The 25,614-nt window shown below is 29.7% G+C and overlaps 1 protein-coding gene across 3 annotated transcripts in view; it reads right to left on the reverse strand.

Annotated features, from left to right (window-relative positions):
• The window catches only part of LOC118198357 (uncharacterized), a 37,865-nt gene that overhangs the window by 10,240 nt on the left and 2,011 nt on the right, over positions 1–25,614 (reverse strand). For all 3 annotated transcript variants that reach the window (XM_035370014.2, XM_035370015.2, XM_085810460.1), the window contains exons 3-7: positions 22,952–23,011; positions 21,723–21,778; positions 15,228–15,372; positions 9,997–10,554; positions 9,115–9,223 (exon numbers count right to left, since the gene is read on the reverse strand). In XM_035370014.2, coding sequence (XP_035225905.2) covers positions 9,115–9,223; positions 9,997–10,554; positions 15,228–15,372; positions 21,723–21,778; positions 22,952–23,011 — 928 coding nt within the window. The remainder of the gene's footprint in view (positions 1–9,114; positions 9,224–9,996; positions 10,555–15,227; positions 15,373–21,722; positions 21,779–22,951; positions 23,012–25,614) is intronic.

The raw sequence follows: 25,614 nt of genomic DNA on the forward strand, positions 1-25,614 counted from the left end.
AAAAATTAATTTGCAGGTTTAAGTCGATTATTGCTTTTTGGATTGAACTTTTCAGTTTCAAAAATTGTTCCATCATTAGGAGTAAACTGTTCCAATGTTTTTTAGAATCTAATATTAACATATGTTCTATTTTATTTTCAATTAGTATATATTTTTGTAATGAGACATTTTTTTTAGGGGAATGTTTAAATATCTTAACAATTTTTTGAACTATATTAATTATAGGAAGCAATTCTTGATGAGACAATATTTCATTCTCATTAGCAATATCTTCTTCAGCAATTACATTGCCATTATCTTCATTGTCAGTGTAGCTCTCACTCTCTTCAAAGTTGGAATCAGAAGTTTCTATATTCACAGTATTTGGGTTCTTCTTTTCTTTCTTTCTTATATATATATATATATATATATAATACAGCTATTAGTCCCAATTGAATTCCATGAGCATAGCACAATTGCTGATTTGCACCAATCAACTTTTTTCATAACTGTTGCTCCATCAGTTGTTATGGATATAATATTTTCTTTCAGGGATAATCCATGTTTCCCTAATTTAGATTTAAGCACTTCCACACATTTTTTGGCTGACATACTTCCTGAGACATGTGCAAGTCCTATATTCCAAAATTTTTTTCTTGAGTGAATATTTGTATTTAGATAGCATCTATTTCTTACACTTGTACATTCATCAAATGTAAAGCTAAATTTTTCACCATTTACTTTCAATTCAATTAACTCATGTTTTAAAGAATTGCGAACACCGTTACTGTAGTTTATAATAGTTCTCTTTATAGTGTTAATCGATGTTCGCATATTTTTTAAACTTCTTGTGGATAGTGATTTTCTTAATTCAGTAGAAGTGCAAAACACTCAAAATGACAAACCATGTAATGCTGTTATTTTACTAATAATTTCATCCAAATGATCTTTTTTTTTTTTTTTTTTTTTTTTTTTTTTTTTTTTTCAAAACAATCTCAAATCCCTGATGGCTTAAACTTAGAAACTGTGCTTAAATTTGTATCTTCATCGCAATTAGATTCTTTCCTCTTTAACAAATTTGCATCATGTTTCATTTTTAAATGTGTATGGAGTTTCATTATACAAATAATGAAACCAAACCGAAGTATTGTCAACAGATTTTTTTTATGTTCTTTAACCCGTAACAGGGGATGTGCGGTCTGACGGACCGCGCCACATGTTCCTCCCATCACCCCTATTGCATGCTTTGTCCAAGTGAATGGATTCTTTCCCTAGCTTCACGTTTCGTGACCTTCTTTCTGACCCCTCAGCCCTGATCTTTCTGACCCTGATCTTATCGGAATGCTTTGGCAAGTGTATCTGTTGAAATTCTTCTAGAGAGGTCTGTGAGACCTCACCTCCCTCTCAGTGTTACAATTTTCGGCAGTAGTGAACACATGGCTCTGAAGTTAGGTCCGCGGAGATTCATTTATCCTTCTGATCCACGTTATGCAGAAGAACTGAAAAAAATTCTAGATGAAGTTGGAAGTGATTTTAGTGAAGAAGATGACTTTGAAGGAAATTTCTGCGAAAAAAGGCGAGCAGTGGTTTTGATGTCATCATTGCATCATTCGATAGAAACAGACTCGGAAACACAGAAACCTGAAATAATTGGTTTTTATAACAGAACCAAAGGTGGTGTTGATGCTTTAGATGAAAAACGTTCTGTCCATTCCTGTAGTAGGAGAACAACGCATTGGCCTATGGCTCTTTTCTACCGGTTAGTAGATATGAGTACAGTAAACGCATACATTTTGCACCAAGGTTATAACCAAAACCTTGTTATGACCAGAATGGTGTTTTCGAAAGAATTAGCGAGAGAATTAGTCTAACCACTACTACACACGAAAGGGAAAAATCCAAGAATAAATCGAGAATTGCGCCTGATGATAAAGCGGATTTTAGGAAAAGAAGCTAAGGATGTGGAGCAGTGTACAAAAGAAGCAAAATTAAAATCAAGGAAAACATGTCATCTGTGCTCCCAAGCAAGAAAAGAAAGACAGTATATTTATGTTTATCTTGCCAAGACCCTGTTTGTTTGGAATGCACACAAAAGTTATGCAATGAATATGCTAAAGAAGACGAAAACTAAATTGTTTACTATCAGAAAATCAGTGAGATACTGATATTTTAGGTACTGTCAAAATTTTTCTGTATTGTGCTACATACAATTTTCTGCGGTTAAAATTTGCTTTGAATATTAACTAATATAGATAAAATAGTTAATTCAAAATAGATGCATTCTTATTTTTAGTTTTATAGAATTTAGTGCAGCATATGATTTTCCTCGAAAAATTTGAGGCTATGGGGAAATTTTATGGGAAAACTTTAATTTCACTTTAAAGTGTAAAAACATATTTTCTTTTCAGAGTAAAATGTTCAAAGAACATCTAAGTGAAATATCATGATGATATTTTAATTAGACGATTTTTAAAAATTTATTATAATGCGCGGTCTCTGAGACTGCACGTCCCCTGTTATGTTCAACTTTTTCACCTCCCCTGTTACGGGTTAAAGTTATTCTTATTCATTATTAAGGGTTTATTAATTATGAGTATATGATAAATCTGAAAAATATTTTGAACATTAAAGTATGGTATGCAAACACAATTTGAATAACAAATTCACCAATTTAAAAACATCAAAATTTTTCGAAATATTACACACTTTCTTCACAACTACAACCTCGTTTTCACAGATACGAATATCAGACTATGAAACTTGAGCATGTGCAGTATCGCTGTGAGCTTTAAGAGGACAGGACAGTTTTGGCCTGCCTCTTTGGATAATTCACATTTTGTGTCACTTCTCTAGACTGTACAATGTGACTTTGTATTCACAGTCTAATTAATTTCACCCATTAGGGAGACAAAACATATATGTAGACAAAACAAAAATGTATACTATTTTGCTATGTTGGTGACCCCTGAACATATAGTGGAGAAAATTTTAAAAAATTCTAATAAATACTGAAAAAACAGTATTTAAACTTGTGAATATTGGTACAGTCAAAAGTCTTTAATACGGACTCGTCGGGACTTTGGCGATTCCGGATTATCAGTTTTTCCGGATTATAGATCATCAGTTTAAATCTGGTAAGATGGCATGCAGAAATTATAAAATTAAAAACATGAAACCGTAATTTATGAAATAAAGAGCAATTATGATCTAAAGGGTATCAAAATTTACAAAAAAAAAAAAGCTTTATATTTATTTGTTTACTTTATTAAACATTTCTTTCAACGCGCGCATGCGTAAAGCATACATTACGCATAGTCGAAATTAGAAAATTGCAACCAGAAAACTATTTGATGTGTATTCGTGATATTTATAATGATGAGGAAATTTCATTTAAATCATATCAAAGATGGAGTACATCGAGATGAAATACTACATTTAGTAAGGAATTATAAGCCGAATAAAATAAAAACATCTGCCCTGAAGATAAGGATAGTGCTGACAGATCAACTCCAGTTCACTGCGCACCGCATCGTCTCGCCCCCCTCCGCAGAGCAGCGTGAAATTGATAAACATATTTCGGAATGATTAGAGAATCGAAGGATATAAGTTCAAGCTTACTTTTATAAAATTGCTCTAACAGTCTGCAAAAAATAATAAGCCAGATCCAATTAGAAGGTTAAGGAACAACGCAATCTGCAACATTAACTGAATAGATAATTAGATAATTTTAGTTTAGCTTATACTGTCCGTTATACATTAATCGCACATGCGTAAACATATTATGCGTATGCGTAAATGTATTAACGCATGCGCAGAAAGTTTGTAGCTTTGAGGTCCGGATTATAGACGTCTGGATTAAAGACTTTTGACTGTATTACAAAATTGTACAAATGGCTCAAAATACCGGTATTCGGTATCCTGGTATTGCGATCCCTACTTAAGAAGTCACAAATTTTAGGGTTTTCTTAAAAAACCTCGAAACTTATTGGTACCGAATATGAATCAAATAAAATTAAAATTAACGAAGATATTTGTAGTTATACCTAAAAGTGCCATATTGACTGCTAGTAATACTGGTAGATTCATCTTGTTATCTCGCTCATAAAACACTGTTTCTTTGAAAAACACTTGGCGTATACATTCCTTTCATTCACTGCTTATTTAAATAGGATATATTTCTCTTCTGCTCAGAAAACACCTTTCTTCGTGGACTGTGTCATCTACTTCACAAACTACAGCTGGGAAATATGGAGCTCAAAATGTGCTAAATGATTTGCTGGGTCCAACATCTTAAGCAAAAAGAAATTTTGGGGACAAATATGTCGAGTGCTCGGAGGTTGTTTGTGGATGAATCGATGTTATATTAAAAAGTGCTCAGAAGCAAGGCAGTTTTGAACAATGAAGAAATTTGGACAATACCTTTAGAAAAGCTTGATGCTTTTATTGCTATTATTTACGCAAGAGGAACATATGGTTGCAATGATATGGATTACGATTTTTTGTGGTATAATACATTTGATCCTCCTTTTTTTTTAGAATCAATGCTTTGTAATCGTTTTCGAGGTATTATAAAATACCTAAGATATACCTCTAAACGCTGAGTCCTAGTTCACTTGAAGTCAACTACGACTCAGCGTTTAGAAAGTGACTGCACTTTTTTCAGATATTTGGAAAAAAAATTATACAGAACTCTGCGATTTACTATAAGCCAGGAGAAAATCAGTGTGGATGAGCAGTTATTTCCATCTAAAGCCAGGTGTAAGTTTATACAGCATATGCTCAATAAACCAGACAAATTTGGTATCAAATTTTAGACTCAAAGTTTATGTGCATTGCTTTTCTATATCTTGGAAAAGATATATTGAGAAGTGAAACCGAAAGGCTTCCTGAAAATATAATAATGCATCTATCTTCTAAGCCATTATCTGAGTTCAGGTAGATATTTGACTGTGGATAATTATTTTCCCTCACTACCATTAGCAAAAAGACTTAAAATGAAAAACACAAATTTTGTGGGCACAGTAAGAAGACATCGAAAAAATTCCAAACCAAAATAAGAAGAAAAACTCACAAAATAAAAAGAAACTTCCAGAAACAGTAGAGTTCAACAACAAAACCAAATGTGGCAAATAATGTCCTTAACCAGATGATATGAATAAATATTCTATTCAGGCTGATTCATGTAGATGGCCTGTGAACGTTTTCTATAATATGCTGGATTTAGCAGGAATAAATGTCTACATTATCTACCATAAATTGAGTGATAAAAATATTACAAGGCACAGCTTCCTATTTCAATTAGCAGAGGAATTAAGAGAGATTCATTTAAATAGAAGAAAAAGCACAAGCAAGGAAATTTTCAACTCTAGCAATAGACACTCGAAGAAAAGATAACAAATCTAGTGATGTGTGTAAAAAATTTTCATATTTATTATGTGTGTGGAAAATACACTTCCAGTATTGAAAACGTTGTGCTGTGTAAAAATTACGAAAAGCTACAAATTGCATTTTATATAAGTAAAAATTTATCATATCTTATTTTATAAAAATAATCTGTTGTTCTTTAAAAAAGTTTTCAAACAACTATAATTAATATTCTTAAAAACATTATAAAGCATTTACATTTTGATATATACATTTAATTCGCTGAGCATTTGACTGCCGCTGGTGCTTCTAGGTTGGGAGAAAGCTTGGTGCTTCCAGTGTCAAGGATTTTCTTGAGACCTGCACCAATAGAGTTAACTAATGCAAATTTAAATTTATTATTTTTTTTTAATTCTGAAGATTTTTTTTTCCCCTTAAAGAAAAGCGGCTTGTGTCTGGGTGCCCTGGAAATCAATAAAGTTTTATTTAAAATCTATGCCAAATTAAGTTTGCTGTTTTACTTAATTTTATGTGACTATCCGTTTGATATTTTCTGACTTTATGGTTTAAAAAGTTTTTTACAACTTCTGAAATGATATTTGGCAAATTATCTGCTAATTTCATCAAAGTACTGATAATATTGTTTTCATCATACAGAACAGAATTCATGCCATTAAATTTGATGAAGAAAATTATTTATGAGTAGCTTGATTTGAATAACGAGCATATTCTATACATGTCTCTTTCAGAACTCCCTTCACAGTGGATTAAACCTTTTCCAAATTCCTAATAAATTCCATAGTCTCTGCTTCCTCAATAATAAAAATAATATAATAAAATTAAATAATAAAAAAGACATGCACATTTATCTTCAAGATCACTGCCAGCAAAGATTATGTATCCATTCGATAATATGATACCTATGATTTCAAACATGGTACATGAGAAGATTATATGTAAGTATGATTTCTTATCTGCCCTGTTTGCATGATGGTAGGGCAGCAGGCTTCTAAAATCTTGTGCTTGGGTTCATTTCCCAGAAAAGGATAGGATGTTTGTAGGTGTATAATTTCTTTGGGCACTGAGGCACTTAAAATAATGTTGAGCTAAATGCTCTCAAGACAGGTTGGAAGAGAAGTAGCAGACCCTTTTGATTAATACCCCCAGGAGTGAGGATTTCTCCATCTAAATTCGGACATAGTAGGGCAAACTTTTTATGTCATCTATAAAATATCCAAGGCCTAAGCCAATGACAGGTGCAACTCTTGCCTCTTGGCCATGATTAAATTTTGGGACTTGGTTTGATGTTACTGTCAGACAAATAAGATAAATAACAAAAACCATGATTTCTCAAATCTGTAAATTTCAGACCTAAGAAAGTAAAAAATCTGGAATTCAGTTATATTAGGAGCAAAATCACCCCTGAATAAAACATTTCAGCAGCATATCTGTGAAGGCAAGCCCTCACATTTTCATTCCAAATTCCATTTCGACTATGGCAATGGACATTGTCTAGAGATACTATAAATAGACTGATTTTGAGGTTCCTTTTTTCTTTTTCTTCTTTAGTGCTAACCTCACACATGTGAATGAAGTCTACAATGCACAAGTGAGTGAAGGCTACAAGACATGTCTTTTTTCCACGGTGATTTGACACCGTAATTTTCATCAACAAGTATTTGTGCTTCTTCATATAATTACTTATTTTCATAGCCCATGTACAAGTACCTGCCGTTTGACAAAAGATGGTGCCACTAGTAAGTTAAGTTAAAATTGTCTGATGTTAAATGATATATTGTAATTTTAGACATCAGCCAACAACATAACCTTGAAATATTAGTGATTTTGTACCAGCATCAATTATTTGCTTGGTGCAAAAACAACCAGTGTTGAGCCAAATAAATGTCATTTGTGAGAACATTTGATTTATTTCTTAAATTTGAAGAAAACTGCAGCTGAGGCATATCAATTGCATGTAGATGCATACGATGAGGCTGCCTCAAGTGAAAGAAATTGTCATGAATGATTTCAAATGTTTAAGAATGGTGACTTTGACTTCAAAGAACACAGCAGAAGGCTGAAAGTGTATGAAGATGTGGACTTTGACATAATTTAAAATGTTTGGGAATGATTCAAAAGCAAGAAAATTGGGTTCCATATAAACTGAAGTGAAGAAACATTGAACGCCGAATTTTTACATTCGAAATGTTGCTTGCCAAGTATGAACGAAAGGGTTTTTTCCATCATATAGTCACTGGTGTTGAAAACTGGACCCACTATGATAACCCAAAGAAGAAGAAATCATGGAGACCACCTGGCCATGCTTCAACATCGACAGCCAAGCTGAATATTCATGGAAAAAAATCATATTGTGTATATGGTGGGATTAACTTTGTCATGTTACGAGTTGCTTAAACCATTACTGGGACTCTCAACCAAACATAATTGATGAGACTGAGCTGGGCATTCCAAGAAAAATACAACCACTACTATTTCATACACAAAAGAATTATTCTCCTGCATGATAATACTCACCCACATGCTGCAGCACCAGTCAAAACATACACAGAAACATTCATATTGGAAGTTTTACCCCACCTGCCATATTCACCAGACCCTGCTCCTTCTGATTACTATTTGTTTCAATCAATGACACATGTCCTAAGAAGCACTTCAAATCATGTGAAGATACCAAAAATTGGATCGATTTGTGAACAGCTACAAAACATGAAGTTTTCTTCTGACACTGTATCTGTGTGCTGCCAGAAAGATGGGAAAATGTAATAGACAATACTTAGAATAAAAACATAAGATGTAGTTCTTTCACAAGAAATGCCCAATTTTTGATCAAAGATAGTGGAGACATATTTGTGTTAATACCTATGAAGATGCTAAATATTCCTGCATCACGATACTTTTGGCTCACCACATACACTGCTGGGCTCAAGTCCTATAGTATTCTGCAAGCATGATGATGAAATTTAATTATGACTTTGACGATGTTTTACGATTTCATTTCCTTCAATGTTCTATTCTTCTATGATGAACTCCTGAATGTTATAAAATGACTAGAGTTATCTAGGTTTCTTATGACCAATATGTATCTAAATTTCTACTACAACAGTATTGTTCTGAATAAATATGCATTTCACAGGTGAAGAAATTAAGAGTTCTTTTTTTTGCTACTGTACAAACATTTATCCAAATTTATATTATTAAGGCATACCAGAATCAAATTTTAATGTTCTCTTCTATTCGGGTTATTGTTGGTTGTTACACAAACATAGCAAAAAACAAATTTAAATTACTTCTTCTTTTTGGCTTATTGCCAGTATAATTTCACTAACATCTGTACTGTGATTCCTAAATTTTATGACATCATCAATGGAGATGAGGGCTGATAACAAGTCTGAGCAGAATAGCATTTACAGAGATCAGTTAAGTATAATTAGTGGACATGAATGGTTGCATGTCCATCAGAAAGAATTCCTCCTCATCCCCCCCCCCCAAATCCAGGATCACTGAGATTGCTGAGCACTGCCGTAGGTGCACTGATTCACATGTGGATTACACTGAACACAGAAAATGTAATTATTATAGTGTTTAAATAAATAATTCTTTAAATAAAAACTACTCCAAATAAAAAATTCTACTCTATAAAGTAAAAAATTTTGGTTTTCATCAAATGCAGTAATATACATAAATGTGTGTTCTTTGAAAACTTTATTTAGCTTAATTTCAGCACTACCAAAAAATAAAACAATATTTCACCTGTATAAGTAGGCTTTGAAGCTTGAAACTTTGCACTTCTAATGCTTATAAGCAATTTCTGATTACAGAATTTACACCACATTTTATGCTGCTGTCCATAATGAATGCCCTAAAGAAAATGTTCCAAAAATAACATATAACTTGCATCAGGAGTAAGGACATTTCATTAAAATAGTTGTGTTGCAAAAATACTTTAATTAAAAAATGAGTACTATAATTACTGTTGAGGATGATATGAAAATGAAATAATCTCAAATTTTTTTAATAAAATTGCATGAAATTAATTAATGTTTTTAATTAAAGCTAAATTTTGTTAAATATTACAAAATATACTTTGGATATAGTAGATTTTATAATTTATACAAATCTGAATCACAAAATTTCAATATTTTCTTTTTTACTTATTTCCAGACTACTGACATTGTCATATATTTATAAAACAATGCAATCAAATTAAATAATTAAATATAGCCAAGAATATCAGAAGATAGTGAAACTGAGCATAATTTACTGGTGAACTTCCAACGGAATAGTGAAATTTAGATTCACAGGAAATTATTTTGAATATATCATTACAACTGAAATTTAAATTAACTGATTAGATTAAGATAATGCATTGTAAAATTGTCTCAACGAACAAAATAAATTTGTTCACTATAATATGGCAATAACAATAAATACCTTTCAAATTTCTTCCATATTACATAATTTTATAGCTTCTTCCCATGTATGCAAAATATACAACCACAACATACCTGTACCTTAATAAACATAAATAATTTTTAAAAAATCATTCATCCTTAAAATAAGTTAACAGTTCATCCTTAAATATACTTCTCTACTTTTATATATTAAAATAATTTTAATTAATAAATTACTTACATAAACAGCAACTTGTTTAGAACAATTCAAACAGTCAACCAAAAAATGACATTCCACTAAATTAATGTCAATAATTTGGCAGTCAGTCAGTTGCAAGGTTCCAAGAACATTAGAGAATGGATGCAGAGTTGCAGGATTAAAGGCATATACCATTTCTCTATAACATTTAGAACATTTCTGTGAATTGCTTTTATTTGATGCAAACTCTGCATTGCAAGATGTTCTACAGCGACTGCATTGAAGCATGACAGAGATTTTTGTGCAGGTCAGAGCTGCAGCACCCTCTGTCAGTTCCAGATCTGAAAATAAAACTTTCATCCCTTGATTAACAGCAGTGTTGATAGGTTCATTTTTCTTGGGCTGGGAGACTATATCTTTGCATAATGACTTCTCCGACTGCTCTTCAACTTCAGAATTATTAAGATTTTGTTCTGTATCTGATTGGTCGCTTATATCAGAAGTATTTTCTTGATTACTAGTAGCAGTGGATGATTCAAATAGTTTTTCGGGAGGTACAAATTCAATGCCAGCATCTTTAGCTTGAATATCTAGTTTTACCTGAAATAAATAAAAATTATAATTAAAATTTTTGAAGAACTTATCTCCTTCTTATATAAGTATGCAGTCAACTTCTGATTTACTACTAATCACAGGATAATTAAAAACACAGAAAAGAGACATTAAATTATAATTAATACAAAAATATTATTAGCATTTTAGCTGTTTTTCCTAATAGCTTAATCTGGAGAATAAATTCATTTGATTAAACATGTTAAATGGATTTTGAAACAAAAAGAACACGTTATTAAAAACAGTAGAGGAAACATCATTGGAAAAGAAGAAAATAAGGTATCAATGGTATTTTAGAAATGGTATTAAAGAAAAACAGTCACAAGATAAATCGAACAATATCATTGGATTCAAACTCTCATCCTGTCCATATTTTCTTTACTTCATAGCACAACAGTGATTTGTTTTTGTTTACGATATTCTTATATTTTAATACAACTGAAGACAAATAGAAGATTAATGGCTGTATAACTAATTTATTTTTATAATTAAGTAAAACTTTCACCATTTTATCAGTGTTTCATAACTTTAGTCACTTGATCACTAATACACTTGATATGATTCCATCTAAGAAAATAGATAGCTGTAATATGCCTTTTGTATATAGAATTACAACCATACATATCACTGAATATGATTTCTTGAATCTCTAGATAGCTCCATTCCTCAAATGAATAGAATTCACACATGCAGATGATTAGGATTCCTCAAAATGATGAAAATAATAATAAGAAACTTAAATGCAATTCCCAAAGCATTACTACTGCAACATACAAGAGAAGACCAATCAGTTTCACACTTTAGAAATCTACTTCTATTATTCAGCCAATTATGGAATGTATCAGAAGGCTATCTACACAAGGAAGACTGTTCTGGGGGAAGAACCTAGGCTGAACTACCAATGTTTGTTGCTCTTACCACTCAGCCACTCCTGGGCACTCAGAGGAATTTAATTAAGTGATCAACATGAATAGATTTTACATATATTATGTATGCTATTTTTATGGAAAAATAACAATAGACTTAAATGTTTCACCTAGCATGTTATAAAAATACCATACTACATGAAACATTAAGTCTATTGTTTTTACCTAACATGTAAAGTCCTGTCAGGACAAAATATAACTCATTGATTCTCAAAGTGTGGAATCAGTGTGTTATCATCTGGGATAAAAGTAATGCATTTTAGTGAAAAAATGAGGTAAGAAAAAAAAAAAAAAAAAAAAAGATGATTGGAAATTCTAAAATAATCCCCACATAAACAAATATCTAACAGGAAGTCAATAAATCAAGTAGCAATCAAAGATGACACAGCTGCTTCTGAAGAAAATCTTCACTTTTCCTCTTTTTTTTTATCTATGAAAATGTTAATAAATAAATGTTAAATATTTATAACATATACAAAATATATTTCTTTTTACCACTTTGCAAAATTAATCTTATAGTCACATGATGCTTTATAAATTCAGTTTGGACCTCTGTATTCTGCTTGATAATATGAAAAATACAAAATCTGATGAATATGGGGTATAAAATCTATTTTTACCCAAATTATTCTTATTACAAGGCAAGTTTAGTGAATGCCATGTAGAAAAATTTACAACCATAAAATGTATTGCTAATGGATAGTTAATAGGCAGTACTGCTAATAGATATAGCAAGGCCAACCACTGCAATTTGTGCAAAATGGCTTCCAAAACATACACAGACAAAAGATTCATAAGACATTTACCAGATCAGTATTATTGATGACTGAAAACATAATAATAGCCAAACATTATTCACCCATCATACATATGATCCAGAAAATATTTTGGATACTCATAGAAGTTGTCTATGTGTGCTTATACATAACATGATGAAAATATATTACACCTACTCAAAATAAATAAACAGATAAGTAAATAAATAAAAATAAATTGGACAGTTCTATATCTCCCATTCTGCTGGGCAGATTGATGAAATTCAACTTGTTTTTCAGGTCTCAAAAACATGACTTAAGATATACATTAGATTTATATTTGACACAAAATTGGACTAATTCTGAAATGACATACTGCAAGATGCGAATATTTTTCCATATTTCAGTTCTGTGACTCATACCACATTTTGTGGCTAAATACCGAATTGTGTAAAATTTGGTTGGGAAAAATACAAAGAAATTTGAAAATTTATCTGGGTGTACTTTTTTTTTAGTTTGCACCAAGGATAATTCTCTTGGCAAAATTTCTTATTTATAGTAATCTACTTCACTTTTCCTTTCATTGTGCACAACAGAAAAAATGCATTGTTTATTCTTTCAAATACCTCTTTTATATTGCACATTTTAAATCTGCACATTTTAATAGTTGTTATTTTCAGAATTTTTTTTATTTTTAAACTTTCATTTTAATTGTTTGAGTTGTATGGCTAAATTATATTTCTTCAAATAATTCTTTTAAAATTTTCAATTTATTGATTCAAACTGTTTATTTTAAGTATATTTATTAATATAAATTTTTGAGAGTTCTGTTTTTTTATATATATATTTGAACTGCATTTCTTTCGAAAGAATATTTTGTGACCCAGGCTACAATGCATTTGAAAACTGCATATAGTAAAAGAGAAAAAGAACCCAAAAGGAATCGAATAATAGCAAATGTAACTGAACATTCATTTGCAAAAGAGCTTGGTAGTTTACAAAGTAATGCACTAACAAAATGTCATCTCTGTGTTTTTTACTTATAAACTAAAAGTATTTTAAATATTTACAGATGGAATAGTTAGAGACTAAGAATCTGGCTCCTAATTTAAGCAGGCTCCACCAAAGGATGCTCATAGTTCCATAGATACCAAGTTCATCCCAGGCAAAAGAACTAGTTGCATTCTCATAGTTTCCCCATGTGTAATGTGAATACAAAATAGGTTCCTTTACAAAATCATCCCTTTCCTTAAGCAGATAGCTCTTGTGTGCTTTTCCTTATTCAAATAACCTAACCTAATGTAAGATAATGTGACAAGATTTCAGAAAAGAAGACAAAATTATAACTTTTGAAGAATTAAATTTAAAATAAAAAAATGGCATATTTTAATAAAGATCAAAGCTTGGATTTCTAAAATACTGCAGATTTGAATATGAATAATTTATGTATTTACTAAGACTCTATACACATGTAAACCATAAAAAGTTTTTTTTTTTTTTTTTTTTTTTTAAACTTTTACTTTTCTTGCACTTGCAATGCTTTAATTTATACTTATATTTTGGCATGCATTCTAGAGTATTAATTCAGAAACCAAAACAAATATTTAAAAAGTTGCATATTTCAAAATATCTACAGTTATGAATTCTTCCATATGAAATGTTTTGAGACAGTAAGATTAATTTACTATTTATTTTTAATTTTAACTATACACTAAAGCTCTTAAATTAATTACATAATAAAACAAGTTAAATTCACTTACCATTAATTAATATAACTTCAGTTCATAAACTGAATCAATTTAATTAATCCATAATTTTTAAAATTTTACTACACAATTTTCCCAGTTTTATAAATTTGATTTAAATGAAGTTAAAGTAAAAACAGCAGACAATAACAAGGTGGAGGTAAAAATTTACTTTATTATGTTAACAAACATAAAAAGGGGGAAGGCATATTAAATATTTGTTTGATATTCCTTATGAATTAAAAATCATTTTCCATATATTATTAGCAAATATTTATTACACACCATTAAAAAATTCAGGGAAAAAATTCCATGTGATTAATTCTATGTAAAAGTTTATTGGGAAATTTAAGGTCAAAAATAACTATAGCAGTTCATTGAAGATTGTAACAAAATACATAAACCATAGATGGTGTTATTATTGATTACAATAAATAAGTCAAATTTCAAAATGCACTAATATATCAATTCACATAAATCTTATAAGTTTTTCCAGAAGGGCTAGAAATATTTCTACTTCAAGTTGATGCTAAAAATTTTATAGGTTACAATTCAAAGTTTAAAAAAAAAAAAAAAAAAAAAAAAAAAAAATTATAAAAATACAAATTTTGCAAATAAATCAGGAAAAAAGTGCAGATTTCATTTTGGACTGAACTTAAATTTTAAATTGTGAAAAAAGGAATCACATAAGTTTAATAAAAAAAAGAGAGATTAATAAATATATACCAAATTCAATTAATGCTGAGGATCTAACATTTTGAAAGCTATTTTTTTAAAAATTTCTTATGCAATTTTTACAAAACTTGGCACTTTGGCATAATTTGAGGTATAGGATTAAAATATAGGGGGAAAATCAGTATGTTATTTCAGAAAAAGTCTGATTCTGAGTCAAAATACCTATGTTGGAAAATTGCCATGCATAAAACTAATATATATCCAAAGTCGCACTTTTGAGACATGAAAAATGTAAGCTAAATTTTGTCAAATGGCCCAGTAGAATGGGAGATATAGAACATTTTTGTACAGACATAGAACTTTTTTTAATGGGTGTACATACATACTGTATATTTGTTCCAATAAACACAAGAAATGATTTAACGTTTTTTGCAAAAATTAAGACGTAATATTTCTCTTAAAATGGATTTCTAATACTTCATTTTTATTAACAAAAGTTATGTGAAACATCAAGGTCAATAATACCTTAATCAAATTATATTTAATCAAAAAAAGCTTACCAATCTTAATCCAGAAATAAATAGATCCTCCAAAGTGCGATCAAACCACCTTAAAAATGGACGAAATACTAATTCTACTTTATCCGATGCAATGGAATCTTCAAATTTTTTACTCAGCCAATCCTTAATACTTCTGTTCAAAAACCTAAAATTAAATACTAAATATATAAACCTAAAATATTTAAAGACTAAATACATGCCATATACTCAAAAGTCCTTACTCAGTGTTTATTTTTGCACTCGCTGGTCATAGACATATGGTTCTAACTACAAAAGTGTTTAAATGACAAAAAGATTCTTTTTGGGCATTTTTACATTTAAAGTCAATTTGTGAAACTTATAAAATCTAACTTTTCATATGCTTCTTCAGCTCCTATTGTTATATTTAGAGAAATGTTATTATACTCCTTATAAAAAGTAAAACACAAAAAGTAAAATATAAAAGGTAAAACACAAGAATCAAGCTTGTATGACCAAAATAGACCAAGATATTTAACTGCAAAATTTGCCATTTATGAAATCATTTTCAGTTTGCATTAAAGGGTCAGTTAATATATAATTCAGGATAATTTGAGACTAATATTTTCCCCTTAATCACCATTCAACAAAATTGTGATTTATTGGTGTCTTTATTTATAATTTTGTTACATTTGGCATGTCAAAAGAATTTTCACATTTAATTTATAAGTAATTTATAAGTTTTAAAGTGTAAGGTTACATTATTAATTTCTCATGAGGTTTTATTACTTTAGAATTATAATATGATAGTCATGAAAAAATCATTAAAGTACAAATATTTTTCATTTTTAATTAATGTAAATAATAATACATGTTGGCTACATACCAATACTGAAGCCTGTCAATATTTTCTAGAATGTGAATTCTATAAGATTCTGCTAAGATCTCCTTTTTTGGGAAATATATATATATATATATATTCATCAATATTTTTCATAATAATCTACATAAACATGTTCATCGTATAATCTCTTAGCATCTGAAACTTTTTCTATGTGTTTTTTCTTTTTTCTTTTTTTTTTAAAATTTATGTATAAATGCAAACATTTTGCTTTTCAATTTGTGTTTGGCCCCTGAATATGATTTCCAATTACTGTATTAAATGGCTTGGCCAATTTTTTTCATACAAGTCAAACTTTGTATGTGTTTTATTTTTTGTAATGATATTAAAATGTTTCTAAATATAAATATAAAAATCAGAGAAACACAAACAAAGTTAGATTTCATAATCTTTATTAATTGATTTCTTTGAATTATAAATGTCAAAACATGAATCTTTGTACCATTTAAAACATTTTTGGAAATGAAAATGTATATCCAAAACCAACAGTTAAGAAAATAAAGGCCCGTTAAGGACTTTTGTGAAAATCATATGCATTACATATTAATCAAACTTTCTAATTTAAAGCTAATAATAGCTAAATATCAGAAAATTCCATTTTCTATTACAAAATAGTTATAATAATATCTTTTTGTTTTATAAAAGAAATTTAAACAGAATTTTTTATTTTAAACAGAATTTTTTATTTTATATGAAAGAGTAGGAAATGAAAATATTCAGAGATTGAAGAAATGCACGAATTCAATTCTGAAAAGTACTAAGAAGGGAATGTTAAGACGCAAGAGAAACACGATGACGTGAGAAATAAAACAGGTAAATCGACAACCTTGTATTCGGAGTAGATTTTGTAAATTTCCAATCGATTTCAAGGGCAAAATGGATCCCAATCGATTTCGAGGGCAAAACAGGTTTGATATGATCAACATTCGCTTTCTCGCTTTTGCAGAATTTTTTGCTCCTGATGAAGGGGGACCCATTTTGCCCTTGAAATCGATGGGGATATTACAAAATCTATGCCGAATATAAGGTTATCGATTTGCTTGTTTTATTTAAGGGAATGTTAGTTTTGTAGGAAATTGTTATTGCCAACATGACAGAAGAAATATATTAGTTAAGTATGCTGCTATAATTATTTAAAACTTTAGTCAGAATGTCATTTTCTCTTTGTTAAAAGTTGTTATATTTTTAAAAACAGAAATCTAGATATATGGAAGATTCAAATATGATAGTTTTCCACTGGAATATAAGAGAGAAGGAATTTTATCGAATTCTCTTAAGTTATCTACTTCAATGGTTAAGTTTATTGATTTTTTCACCTTTGTCCCAACTTACATTGGAATGTAAATGACCTCAAATAATCTTAATATATACCAAAGATTTTGCATTTCAAGTATTCGATATTAGACTGAGCAAATGACAATATTTAACTTTTGACATCAGGCCAAGCAGACACAGAGTCATGATATGACATGACAAGCACAACTGATGGTCCTCACTTGAATCTCCTCCATCTACCATAATCACCAATTACTTAGCTTATGATGATTTAGCTTATTATGACTACCACCACCTCTCAGCTCCAAAGCTACTAGCTGTCTTTCCTATTTTTCGACAAAGTTGAATTGTATACAGTTAATTCCCAATTAAATGGAGTGAAAGCACTGTCTGCCCCCCTTTATTAAAGTTTGTTTACTGTGAAATAATAAAAAAATTATTGTCACAAACCAGAAAACAAAAGTAAGTTTTTTATAACTTACTTTTCTATGAGAGTTTGAAATAAATCACATTGTTAAAGTTCTGTAGTAAATAGCTCTTTAATGTCACTTATAAATTTAGTATGTTTTGTTTGTTTGATTTTGGCCTTTAACCCTTTGACGCGTGGTGGTCACGCCCTGAAACCACCATTTTCCGAATTTTTTTCTCCTCTTTTTTCTGAAATTTTTGATTGAAACTTCAGATTGGATGCCTTTTAAAATTTTTTTTCGATGAGAAAAAATAACTTATTAACTTTTATTAATATAAACAACTTTAAATTTCAAAAGTTAGTCATCGCACATCATGATTTCTATCATAAACAATAAAAAATTGCAGTAATTAAACTGAGTATATAAAAGAACCCCTCTATATGTATGGCATTTGCTATGTGGTTTCAGGGCACGACCACTGCGCCACTAGAGCATTGTGTCACAATGCTTACAATCCTCTAGAGGCTCAGTGGTCGTGCCTTGAAACCACTGGCGTTTGCTTCTCAATTGCGTTTGCTTGCTTTTCAAATAGGAATGTTTATTTTTATCCGGATATAGATAAAGGGCTTTGAAACCACAGTTATTTTATTACTAAACAATACATGCACCTGCGCAGTAAAAAGGTCTTTCTTTTCCAAATACTTTTCTCTGATATCAACACACTCGCTCCCCAAGCTAGTATTGTGATTTTATAAATTATTTCCTGTGGTTTAAATTTAATGTAAATATACTTTGCTATAATTAAAAATAGAAATTGTGTAAAAGTTTTATTTAAATTAAAAATATTTTCTGAATATTTTGGGACGAAATACGAATAAAATAAGTATGAATGCGAAACGAACGATCCGTACAAAGCCAAAAAGACCAAGCCCCCCCCCCCCCATTAACATAAAAAACCACAAATTTCATGTGCCAGATGAAAAGAAACTAAATAACGCTGGACATATACCAGTGAAATTTAAATCCAGGCAATGTACATTTTGTAGCACAAGGAAGAAACCTCATAGAACAAGATGTATGTGCGAAACCTGCAATGTGGGTCTATGCACGTACCAAAGAGACAAAACATGCTTTGAACGGTGTCACAAAAAAAAAAATTGTTCTTTGAAATGAAAAAAAAATAATAGGAAAAAACACACTGAGTTCCTTTTTATCTTTATTTTATTGAGTTTTTTAATCCATTTATCCAAATGTCCTTATTATGTAGGTACTTATATTTTCACTGCTATAGAAAAATTACATAAATGTTTATTTTTTAATTTTTTCTGACGATTTACTTTGTAAAATAATATTAAAAAAAAAATTATATATAATGCAATTCTCACATACATTTTTTTTAAAATCCGTAAATTTCGTCATTTATTGGAAACGCGCGCGGAAAATGGTAAGTTTTTTTTTCCTACTACATCAGTAAGTTTCAAAGTCCTAGACGTGCGGTGGTTTCACAGTGAGACCACCACCCACAGAACAATGGGCAAGAGTAGATTTTTTTAAATTCATATATTATTTGTCTCTAGGATCATAATATTCAATTTCTAGAGTTTTTAGTTAAAAAAATTATAAAAATAATATCGCGCGTGTCAAAGGGTTAACATCAAATTTGTTAATGACCCAAATGCGAAACCACCATATAATTTAAGAAAATTAAATAGTGCTTTCATCTTTATACATAATGCTTGTTTACTTTCATGCATAAATACATTTGTTTTCTTTATGTTAAATCTGGCTTTTAATTAACATTAAAATTAAGCTTTAATTTTCCATTTGTTGTTGATTTTGCTGTTGCATGCTTAATTTTTGAAAAGCAGTGTATAATAAATTAATAAAACAATAATAATTTTTGTAAAAATTGAATAATTTTGCAGGACGAATAACAGCACATTTGGGCAGATATTTAAAAATTATATTTTCCCTGATTACTTTGTACTAAAATCCCATGATGCCATTATGCATGGCAGAATTTAGAAAACGAAATTACATCAGGGAAAACAAAACATGGTTTATCATCCAGCTGGTTTTCATTACTCATAGATCATGAGGAGAGGGGAAAAGCACTTCAAAAAACTCTGGTAACCACAGATAGCAGTGAAACCAATTAAAAAATCATTATCCTGTGAAAATTTGAAAATATAACGTTGATTTTTGTTGTTTGACTTCTAAATTGAGAGAATAATGTGCTTGCTTGAGTTTCAGCAAGTGAAACTCAAGCGTGCATATTATTTTTATAAGCATATTTTTTATATTAGCATTATTTAGCATATTTTTTTAGTGACTCTTCATTTAAAAAAAAAAAAAAAAAAAAAAAAAAAAAAAAAAAAAAAAACCTCCTTTTTTGGAAATGGCTCATTATTGGAGATGAGAAGCAAGTACAATACAATAACTGTACAAGAAAAAAATCATGGGTCAAAACCAAAGAACCTCCTTTATTATTAACATCAAAAGGAGGGCTGCATCCAAAAAACGTAAAGGAATGGCACAAAGGAATGGTACACTATAAATTGTTGCCACCAAATTCGACAATAGATTCTGAAAACTACTGTTCCCAAATGACAGTTTTAGAAGTAGAGCACTCAGAACTGATTACTTTGAGGTGTTGTCTTCCATCATGACAATGCTCGCCCTCACATTTTGATGTCACATTTTGATTTTTGTGTCAAACAAAAACTTACAGAGTACAGTTGGGATATTTCATGTGCCATCCTCCATTTTCACAAAATTTTGCCACCTTAAATTTTCATCTCTTCAGATCATTTCAAAATTTTCTGAACTGGCTGGAATTCACTTGTCTGGATACTGTCAAATAACACCTCGATAATACCTTTATGAATAAGCTAAAATCTTTTTTAAAAAGTGGAATTTTCCAGTTGCCAAAGAATAAACTGTGCTTACCATATTTGACGGCATATAAGACGCACTTTTCTTCCTAAATTTGGTCTCAAAAAAGTTACCTGCGTCTTATACGTGAAGGACACAGTCTTATACGTGAAGGTAATTGCATTCAATATTGTTTATTTGGCTTTTACGAAACGTGAGAACTAAAAGAAACCACGGTATTGAAATTTTTTTTTATTGTGTGTGGCCGTCTAAATAAGGGTGCGTCTTACGAGTCTCGTATATGCCGTCAAATACGGTATATGATTCAATTAAATTTTCTTACATTTTTGCATATTACTTCATTTGTTTTTATCATAAATAAAAAATTGCATAACTTTCCGGATGACCCAATACAAATTTTGCCAGTGTAATTTTATATACACTGACCAAATATTTTGAAATTTCATATTAAGAAATATAAATATTATTTTAGAGGATAAATTAATAAATTTGACTACTAACTATCGTCTCATAAATATTTAATTTTTTGGCTTTTCTTTGCAATGCTTACATGAAAGGGGGTTGAGGGGAAAAAAAAAAAAAACTTTTGTGAACAGGATATTTTTTAAACTTTTTATGTTAAGACTCTCAATTTTGGTATGTGGTTTTAATTTTAATTTCCAAAAGTACTTAAAAAATGTATCTCATAATTTTTTACTTTACCTAATAACTTAAAAATGTTATCATAATCTCATAATTAATAATTTTTTCACTTGTTTCTTTTCATGTTGCTCAATGGATGACATTCAAATTAATTAAAGAAGCAAAGGCACAGAATCTGGCTCCTAAGGAAAACAGATGCCTCTAAACTCATACAGGCATTTTATTTAAAATCATTGCCATTGTAAGGCTGCCTAAATAAGTGATAAAATTTGCTGCCTGAATAAGTATTATAATTAAATATATGAAAAACCAGAATTAAAAACATTGCACTGAAAAGTCATGATGAGAAAAAAAGGCAAAATATATTTAAAAAAAAATTATATATTCAATATATAGCAAAAGAATGCATTGTACCTGATAAGAAGTGGTGGAATGTAATCAGCAGACTCCAAGACTTTAATCTGACAGACCTAAATATAATAAAATTAGAACATTTGAATAGCCTTGTTTATTAAATATCTTTCTTAAAAAACTGAATAAAAAAGTTTAAAAAAATTTGTTAAACAAAATTTATTTTGATTACATAATTAGAGGATATTTTGATTTTCATCTTGATCCTTAAAATAACACGAACACTAAATGACACAGGTAACTAACCTAGAGCAACTATTTTTGGAGGCTGCCAGTTGTGATATTTTCACAAATGATACTTGAATAAAGGTACAGTTTGCTTTGAATTGTGATATGGTTAATTTAAATGGGACATCAATTTTACTGATTACCTGTGGTACCAAAAATACTAAGCTGGAAGATTCTCCTCGAATTTAGCCAAAGCACTTGCGGTGGCTGTTTGAACAAGAAAGTACCCATGAAGCTTTTAGTATCACTGAATTGTTGTTATCTAGTACATGCATCAGGAAGTTGTCCATTGATAATAATAATAAAAAGTAAATTTTGTTAATTTTGCTTCTGGCAACAAAATAGGATTCCACACATGTCTCATAGGCCTCTAGTTATACATATTATAAAAGTTATATTAGATGAAGAAACTTACATTTATATATGTTTATTATGATTTATATATGTATATATTATTAAACTCGTCCTATATTATATTAGAAGCAATTATATTCATATGTATATATTTATTTTAAACAAAAAATAATATTCATTTTTTCACAGCTGTTTTAAAATTCCATATGAAGTCCAAAAATATCAAGAGATAAAAATGCTTTTATTTGCAATCTCTTATTCTGATGTATTATGCAGGCCTAAGCATTTTGCTGGCCAGTGTGGTTTCACAGGCACTGCTGATGTATTGCTGTTCAATAATATGTTTATTACTCTTTTGAATACATTTTTCTCAGTATTATTTATGGAAACATCAAAACCAACAATCTCATAGTTAAAATTTTTGTCTCTGCAATTATTTTAAAAATTTATAATAAATACATATTTTTTTTAAATATATAAAAAATTTTCCAACAAATGTATCTTTTATCTGTTTTCATAAAAAGGTAAATAATAAGCAGCCTTTATTTTTAATAATAAATGAAAGCATTATACAGAAAACTTACATTTTCTTTAAAAAATTACATTATTTTCTTAGTGCAAATTCACAAGAGAAATAAGTTTTAGCTTACCTTCTTTGGATAATTTTCAGGAAAATCCACTTGAATTTCCAAATTTTTCAAGTCAAAAGGCTTTTAAAATGAAATGAAATAAATTTTAATGCAGATATAAAAATTTAGTGATAACATATAATTCAAGACAAGACAATCATGGAAGGTTAAATTTCAAAAACACAATAAGAGAATCATCTGTAATTTAACAATGTATTAGAAAACACTTCAGATATTATTTTTTATATACATAATTTTAAACTATGTGTTTAAAAGCAAAAAAGCACAGGGAAATTTTCATTTTAATCAGAATATCAGAGATTTTAAGAGAAACTGTGTAGGGTTTATTTATGTTAAATAGCTAGTTATTTTTTGAATCTGCATAATCATTTCTCCCTTTCCGTTTTCCTGCCAGAATGGAAGTTAGCTCAAGTGTATTTTAGTGAGGGTTTGAGATCGTTTAGACAGAGTGTGCCCTGCCTGAAGGCCACATTACTAGGTTGTTGTTCTAAGTTTAAGAGTTCCCATCTTCAGCATTGCTTTATCATTGCCGATAATGCCATCATGCTGATATAATCTTAAGAGCTGACTTTCACATTTAAATTTCTCTGGAAAGCCTTTGGCTGAAAAATACTTAGATTTAGTTTTAAATTTTAAATTCTATTTCTGAGTTTGTACCATAATTGCTAGCTGATTTGCAAGCACCAAGTGTGCCTGCTGTTCAAATTACTTAGCTTTAAACAAAGGAGTCTTTTACACCCTTCTTAAATTTCTGTTTATTCTTAGACATATTGATAAGTCGCTTACAGTCTAGTGAGGATTTGCCACAAGTTACATTTAGTTACAAGCATATTCTCTACAACTGCTGTGAAGATTTCATGATGTACTGCTGCTTTATACAGCAGTAGCATTAGAGACAACCATCTTTAGAAGAACCACCTCAGTGTCATTATTTTAATAGCACTGAAGAAGTTCATAAAACCAGGGCTGGATTAAGACTTTTAAAGGCTCTAAGCACTTAAAAAATTTTGGTGCTCTAACACACATTTATACCATTTTATCCCCTTTACATCTCTTTTGATTTAGGTTTAGCTTATATTCTATGATATATAATTTCTATAATATATATCATAGATTAAAGATATTCTATAATATATTCTTCCATGCATTTTATGGTAATGAGAAATTTTTTGTGGCAATGAGGAATTTTTTGTGGTGCTTCTTGATGCCCTAGGTAATGCTTATTTTGCTTAATGGTTATTCCAGCTCAGCCTAAAACCAAAGCTGAAGATTTAAATATTATAAAAGATGATTTCTATATGGCAGCTGTAGAAATGTGCTAAACATTGTAGACACTTATGAAGACTGTTTAAAACTTTATAGAGATACCATGTTTATGATACAAAAATAAAAAATATGAACAGCAAATGAACTACTGAAAATTTCTAATAAGTAAAATTTCCAGTATTCTGTAACATGCATCCATTAACACAGTGCTTCTCAAATTATAGTCTGTGAAACCAGGTCCTCAAAGACTGCCTTTGAGGTCTTCCTAGATTTCAAGAAAAGATAAAAAATAAAATTTAAATTAACTGCATATATTACACTACAGCTGAAACTCTCAGAGTTTAGAAATTACACATTGCAGTCGTCTATTATTTTTTTCCCCAAGACTGATGCTTTATGAAATTTATAATTGGTTACTATGGACTGCCCACTCTACCAAGAGAGAGAGATTAAAGGAAAGAGGGATTAAAACATTATAATTGTGATGCTTCTGGTCATTATTTTGCTGTACATCTGGTGTCACCAGGATAACTACCAGTGAAAATGAAATACAGTAACAGCTTGGTATATATCCATTTTGAAATACACCCAACTTGACATGCATACTGTTTGAACTCGATTTTTCTTTTCTTTCTTTTTTTTCTTTTTTTTTTTTAAGTATACAATATTGTTTTTGAAGAGTTTACTAAGTTCAGCGAGTTATGATGACATGCAATACATTAATTTACCATTTTCTACACAATCCAAGGATCTGAATGAATTAATTATGCATACTGAGACAATACTCTATAGTGAACTGATAACAGCAGTATTTTAAAAATTATAATTCAGTTTACTTCTACATATTTGTGTGAGAAAGGTTTTCAGGAAATAAACACAAAGTATTGAAACCAACTTGATGTATGTGGTAATCTCAGACTTAAATCATTCAAACATAGTACAGTCTGCGCAAGAATCGTTAGGTTAATCTACGTCATTAATGTAAGTACTTATATTTACCGAATTTTTTGTTAATATGATTAAGATTATCAGAACTTTAAGAACCTTGAATTATTAAATATGAATACAAATTTCCTGCTATTAAATTAATTATTTAATATTGATACAAAATGAGTTTTAATTAATTATATTTTTAAAATATAGGCATACTGGTAGTAGCAAATGCTTAAAAATTGCTTTTGAAGGGTACATGATTAAGATGGTTCGCAGATTATTCTAATTTATAAAAGTAGTACCCATATGAAAAAGTTTGATAAACACGGCATTAACATTGCAAAAAAGGTTAACATCATTAAAATATACGTGAAATGCTTTTTATAATAAACTTAACCTCATAATTTTGAAGTTATATGACACGTACTGCATTTAAGTAAAACACACACCATTTAGCTGAACTG

Source organism: Stegodyphus dumicola, chromosome 2 (assembly GCF_044657685.1).
Source record: "Stegodyphus dumicola isolate Sdum_Otavi_A_Nest chromosome 2, ASM4465768v1".
Taxonomy (NCBI): Eukaryota; Metazoa; Arthropoda; class Arachnida; order Araneae; family Eresidae; genus Stegodyphus; species Stegodyphus dumicola.